Source organism: Branchiostoma floridae, chromosome 19, assembly GCF_000003815.2.
Source record: "Branchiostoma floridae strain S238N-H82 chromosome 19, Bfl_VNyyK, whole genome shotgun sequence".
Classification (NCBI taxonomy): Eukaryota; Metazoa; Chordata; class Leptocardii; order Amphioxiformes; family Branchiostomatidae; genus Branchiostoma; species Branchiostoma floridae.
The window spans coordinates 2,809,702-2,816,210 of record NC_049997.1 but is presented as its reverse complement, the minus strand read 5'-3'; the positions used below and the strand labels follow the sequence as shown (position 1 = coordinate 2,816,210).

Sequence of the window (6,509 nt, the reverse complement as noted above, 5' to 3'; positions counted from 1 at the left end):
CAAACATTTTTTAACAATCGTACTTATCCTACGCTCTAGTATTACGTGTAGACCATTTGTACTACTGTAAATGCATTTAAGTTCGCGGGGATTTAATTTCGCGGTAACACCTTAGACTGCAGCCTAATACCATAATAGAAAAATGTTCGCGGTGGATTTAAGTTCGCGGTGAAGTGGTCACCGCGAAAACCGCGAACATTAGTCCACCGCGAACATTTCTGCATTTACAGTAACTGTCGTTTAATACGCAGCACCAGATTTCATCGTAGAAATATGCACCCTCCTTTTCAACAAACAAACAAACAAACAAACAAAAGCATAGCCATTCAGTATGGCGACGTTCTTAGTTATCCTCACTCAGTAAGTCGTCACTGCTCTCTTGACCCCGCTTCCTGAGCTTCGCCTCCTTCTTCTCTCTTTTTTTAATCAAATGCAGTTTGACCCTGTCCTCTTCGTCTGCACTGTCCCTCCGCCGGATGTGACGTAATAGGCAGCAGCTCAGAGTGAACCCAACGGCCTATGGGTAAACGGACATTTTTTTCATGTTACATTAAAAACGGATACTGTTCATTCTAAAACATACCCAACTAAAGCTTTATTTCCAGTGCTGTTTCTGACACCCGCGTTAAGATTGTTCAAAGAACTTAACAAGACTCTCCAGTGGGCTGCGTGCTATTCGAGATTGGGTAAACATGAATAAACAATTTGATTACTTTTCAAAATTTCAGACATTTCAGACAGCTTACTAGTATCAAGAGCAAAATACAACGAACAGGCTGGTCGTGACACACTTTAAAATGTTAAATGATGTACAAAATAAAGCATACTAAATTATACAAACCTCAAGAAAAATCACCACAGCTCCCGCGCCAATTATCTGCAGTAGATGACCGTTCAATATGTCAGCTACCCTCTTGGTGCATCCCTGGAAAGTGAATAGAATTATAAAACTAAAATCATACGCAACAACTATAAGCAGTTAAAGCTTGCCACAATCACACCCGTTACCAAACTGGATTTTTTAAATCTATGCTGTAACCACATCCCATCATTAGCAGCTATGCTGAACTTAATAACATTATTACAATACAGCACGCTGGCGAGTAGCGGTGAGGTTGGGCATTTAGTTCTCGTTTGAAGTTCTGTAAGTCTCTAGTATCATTTCAAACAACGTATGTTTGTTTAGAAGTTCTTCCTTTTCTTCTTTATTTTCTATTTCTCTCTTTTCCTTTTTTGTCTCTCTGTATTTTTTCATTCTCTCTTCCTCTCTCTCTCTCTCTTTCTTTCAAATTCCTATCATCAGTAATCTCCAACTTACCGTTGTATAGATGGTGCTGTTCTGTGACTTGGCCCTCTTGCCGCATGAGTCGTCCGGTTTGTTGATGTCGAAGTTCTCCTTAGCGCCCACACAGCAGGACCCCGGCACGTCCCCTGAATGGGTGACGTTAGTCCCGTCGAACGGCACGTCGAACCAGTCCCTGTAACTCACGTCGCCGCAGCACTTAATCTTCATGGAGATAAAAAAGATAGTTGAGAAGACTTTTTTAATTTTCAACTGATAAAAAAAAATTAGGGTTCCTATCAAACGCACGCCGAATTGAACCAGTCTCTGTAGCTCACGTCGCCGCAGCACTTAATCTAAAATTTAGATGGGTGGCAACAGTGCGAAAAATATCGTCCACAATTTTGTACAAGATAGTTTTCCCAACTTTTTGACATCTAAATAGCCACAGCTTGTGTTCTGTATGAGTGGGTGGCGTTAGGGTTACCCCAAACAGCACTCCGAACCAGTCTTTATTGTTTTTTTTTTATTAATCTTACGGGAGTTAAGTATTGCTTCTGTATCAAAGATGTTAGCTCCTCTCTATGACGTACCCCCCCCCCCCTCTCCGTACCTGCATTTGCACCTCGTCCATGACCTTTGACCTCACAGCAGTTTTCTCGACTTTGAGGATCATTTCGCCCAGAAAATCTGTCAGTTTCTCTCGAAGCTGTATTAAAGGGAAAACAAATAAGATCACCAATTAAGTTTTATTCTTATGCCGATGAAGGTTAGACATAGAAGTACTCGTAATAAGATACGTCAAACAGCAATTACGTTCTTGATGGGCACCTGGATATGATATGGCGTAAGTTCTTTTCTTATTTATAACTAAATAACCGCCGCATACGTTTACTGTTTTGTTGATACACTTGCACGCACTTCTGATAAAGACTTTTCGAACTACTTTCGACCAAAGAAATGTGGGAGGGCTCACGCCCACACTTACCGTCCCAATAGACGTTAACACAGCCAGACTAACCCCAGCCGCTACAGACAGCACAAACAGGCAACCCAGGATCCCGGCAAACTGGGCAGAACAGAAAACAAGTAATGCACTGGTTTGCAAACTTATTGACCTCAATTTCAAAGTTAGGACTAAAGGGGGAGGTGGGTTTCTTTTAACCCTCATCCGACCGTATGGGGTCATTTTTGACCCCAGGCGTATATTTTAATCTGCCACAGCAACATTTTTCATCAGAGAAAAATTTCTTCCATGAATTTGTTTGTATACATGTCTTACAACATCTACCAATTTTTCGCCGAGTTTTGCCCATTATTGTATAAGCTATACTTGAAAGTTTGTGTCTTGTTCGGTGGGGTCAAAAATGACCCCAGCCAATTATGAATCATTAATTACATAAATATCAAGATATTTCAATAAAATAAAAGGCATTCCTCATTATTGCTATTGCAGCAACAGGTTATAGTTGCTTAGATGAGTAAACACCGAATATTTTGAAAGAAATTTAGTATTTTAGCGTAAAACACAGTTTTTCGCCATTCTGCATAAATTATGATAATACGCACTAATTACCTATGCTAATGAAAGTGAAAATGTTTCTAATTAATTAAAAAACAATATATGGACAGAATGTGCAGAAGGAACCTACAAGAAAGATCTTTGCGGGAAAATAGACAAGAGTTATTGTATGTATGTGTTTAGATGGCGGAATACGGTGCATAATTAAGTAATAAATTCGTTACTTTTCACAAATATTGTATTTTTTCTTGTTAAATAACATTATTATACTATCAGCATTATTGCATCACCACAATTATTGTTTAGAAATTGATAAAACAAAACATTGTTTAAGTAAGTTTAGTATGGTAGATTTTCAGAGCAAATGTGGGTTTTCCTCATTTTCTGCATAAATTATGATAATGAGTAATAGCTACTGACACCAAAACTTGTCAAAATATTTTTCATAGGTAAGTGAAACAGTAAATACATAGAAATGACAAAATAAGCCAGCAGAAATATGTCTATGAGCAAAACAAAATGGGGTCAAAAATGACCCCATACGGTCAGATTCGTCGTAAAAATGTAACGTTCGGATGAGGGTTAATAGCTTCTTGGCGCAAAGACAAAACATTTTGGTTTTGAAAGGAAGTACTTGTAATGGTGGAAACTGTATCAAATACGGCCAAAACTGTACAAGTGACCACCTTTATCTGAGGACCAACTCAGCCAAACCCGTATCTACATAACGACGAACTGGCCAATAGGACCACTTTTTCCTGGTCTCTTCACAATCTGTCTCCGTGACCACCTAGTACCTGTCCACATAAACCAGATATTATCAGTTCCCTGAGTGGCCTTCTTGAGCAGGTTGGACGGTATCTAGCAAAGTAATATGATATGCAACTCACCGATAGCAGCAAGCAGCAGTTCTCCCTCACCACGCCTGCAATACCGAGAATTCCCGTTAGGGTGACGAATAGCCCGATCACTATGCAGAGGTTCCGGCCAGAGATCAGGTCATGGTTGAGTTCCTCGAACTGACCCATGTACTTATTGGCGACAGCGGCGACGACCAACATAGTGATACCAGCGGCCTATAAGATTAAAGAACACGAATAAGGTTGTTAAGGTTGTAAAGGAATACTGTTAAGGGTCGGAAAGGGAGAAATATCCTAAACGACAAAATGGTTAAACGCCTAATTGCTTCATGCAAGGAAATACAGTACTTATATATGTGTTAGGACTAAACAAATTGTCACCTCTAGTCAATCGCAATTAAGGACCAAAACGTACGAATGTTATTTTTCAGGCTTTGTTCATTGTTTTTTTAGGAGCGGGCATAATGTTGCCAGCGAACGCTAACTACCAACAAATATCTTATGATTAGATCTAAATGTTAGATATAAAGTCATCGGTTTACATTAATAAAGCACATGCATCGCCTCAACAATGCAATGAGTGTGGCATATTTGGACCTTGACTATAAATACCATGTTTCACAGAATACGTCATAGGAAGAACAAAGGAAGGTAAACAAAGTTCAGGTCAAGTACCCCAGGTTACGGGGCACTGACCTGCTTTAGTATGCTCGAGTGCCGATATGAATACTGAAGAATGTCTCATGTTTGTATACGCTGACAACAGTTTAAGGGATCGTTTCACAAGTTAGGATTTTTTCTTTAATCAAGTCTTTAATTTTATCGAAAAGCGAAAATGAAGGCGTAATGAAATCCATCAATCTGAAATCAAATGTATGACTGTATCTCTACGGTGACAGAATGACATTACATATTATCTAACTTTTCAGAAACAACCTAGGCTTACATGGAGATATAACATATTACTTATAGAAAGACATTAATGACATTGCTGCTTATCAAAAACTTAAGTGGCAAATTTCAGTCTTGTCAAAGGGTGAAAAATCGAGTGATATGAATGCATACAAAGTTTTTAACAACAAAATTGTAAGAAAAAAATAGAAAAGGGAAGAAAACTGCACAAACAAAGTTGTAGTACTTCAGCCATAAGCAAGTTTACCGTTATTTGGCTATCCCTATGTCCATTTCTCTAGGGGGCAAGCGGTTTGAACAAAGACGTTGAAAAAATAGTTCGCAGAACCATCGGAACTGTGGTGCCCAATTCTCGGTATTTGTCTTCGTCACTTTGCACTTGGAGAAGAGCCAATTCACGAACTTTCTGCTGTAAATTCTCATGTTTTTATGCGTACGAAAACGATAATGATATATAGAAAGCTTGTGAACAATTAGCAAATACCATGATAAGTATCCATAGCTTTCTTGGCAAGTGTAAAAGAACATAATGTCTGAGGGATACCTTTCTCACTGAAGCATTCTATAAAAATGTATCCAGACCCTTTGGTCTTCGTGGTCATACGTACGTTCAACGTTTCTACACTCTACCACAACGACGCAGAAACAAGTCTACTCACCAGAAACACGACCAGGAAGCAGGCTAGCCCACATTTGAAGCACACGATAGCAGCTTTCGTCTGCGTATCCAGAAACGGAGGCGCCATCTTGGTCCCAACAACTTGTACTTCCTTCCTGGGCACCTAATATTTACAGTTGTACCAAGCTACAGTCCTGTGTCACAAATTCTCCAGGCTATATAAAACGACTCCTCCTCTTTCTCCAGTACACTGACAGAAAACTAGGAGTGTTCTTGGAAAAACATTTAGTAAGAAAAGAAAGAAATACAAGAGACTGAAAGGCCGTCGTCACACAGGGCTGCCACACAGGTGTGTTTGTTCTACCTGTGCTTTAAGTAAGGATACAGGTGACTTACGGCGATTTAAGGGAGGGGTAGTGGTGCGTGTGGTACTGGGCCTTACGTCATAGTCCCGGCTTGCATGGCGCAACACACGTCCTGTAGACCGTGCTCCGAATATCACCGTGTAAATAGTGTCTGGCCTAGCGTGGCTGGGTACAGCTAGTGGTAATAGTTTCCTGCTATTAAGGGTTAGTCGAGCAAGACGCCTGGATTCCCTCACGTAGTGGGTGAAAATTTCGTGCAAAGCGGCCAACGTGATCAACATTCAGCATGCTAAGCCTTTAGGTTCCAATTGGGAAAAGAGGCCCTGGCGGGTACTTCACGGGCTCTTTTTTTTTTTTTTGCTCTTTCAGGCGTGACCCCTATGTGACCCCTACGTGACCCCTACGTGGCCCCTTGGGTCACTATGCACAGGCTCGGAACCCGGGCTTTTCGCCACCCTGTGGCTTCTGGAGTACTGTAAATGCAGAGACTTTCGCGGTGGATTAATATTCGCGGCCGCTTCACCGCGAACTTAAAACCACCGCGAACATTTTTCCCTGGCATGTAGAGACTGCAGTGCGCGTGCATGGTGCTTCCGCGAATTTAAAACCACCGCGAAAAGTCCTTTTTCCCGTTACCGCGAAATTAAATCCCCGCGAACTTAAATGCATTTACAGTATTTTTGGGACCGGCCGGGCACCGGGTTGAATTCAAGTCTTGAAATGAACCCGGGACCCGGTAATAAATAGACGCCGTGACCTATCCCTGTACAGGTAAGCGATTTGCAGAGAATCGAACGGGGTGAGACTATTCACGCAGTGAAGGAAATCGCACGGGTTCGATTCTCTTCACTTGGATGCGGAGCGCGCACGGCGATGGTGAGCCTGTACTATCGTGCGAGACTATTCCCCTGGTGATGAAACGCGCACGAGCGCGATTCTCATCACTTTA

General features: G+C 41.2%; 1 protein-coding gene across 1 annotated transcript; it reads right to left on the bottom strand.

The window, feature by feature from the left end:
- Positions 1-236: 236 nt before the first annotated feature.
- Positions 237-5,675, bottom strand: LOC118406724 (CD63 antigen-like). Its single transcript, XM_035807010.1, has 7 exons — positions 5,236-5,675; positions 3,695-3,880; positions 2,271-2,351; positions 1,896-1,991; positions 1,319-1,507; positions 842-925; positions 237-517 (listed from the first exon to the last, which is right to left on the bottom strand). Exons 1-7 carry the CDS (start codon positions 5,320-5,322, stop codon positions 344-346), a joined length of 897 nt encoding a protein of 298 aa, XP_035662903.1. The 5' UTR covers positions 5,323-5,675; the 3' UTR covers positions 237-343.
- Positions 5,676-6,509: the final 834 nt, after the last annotated feature.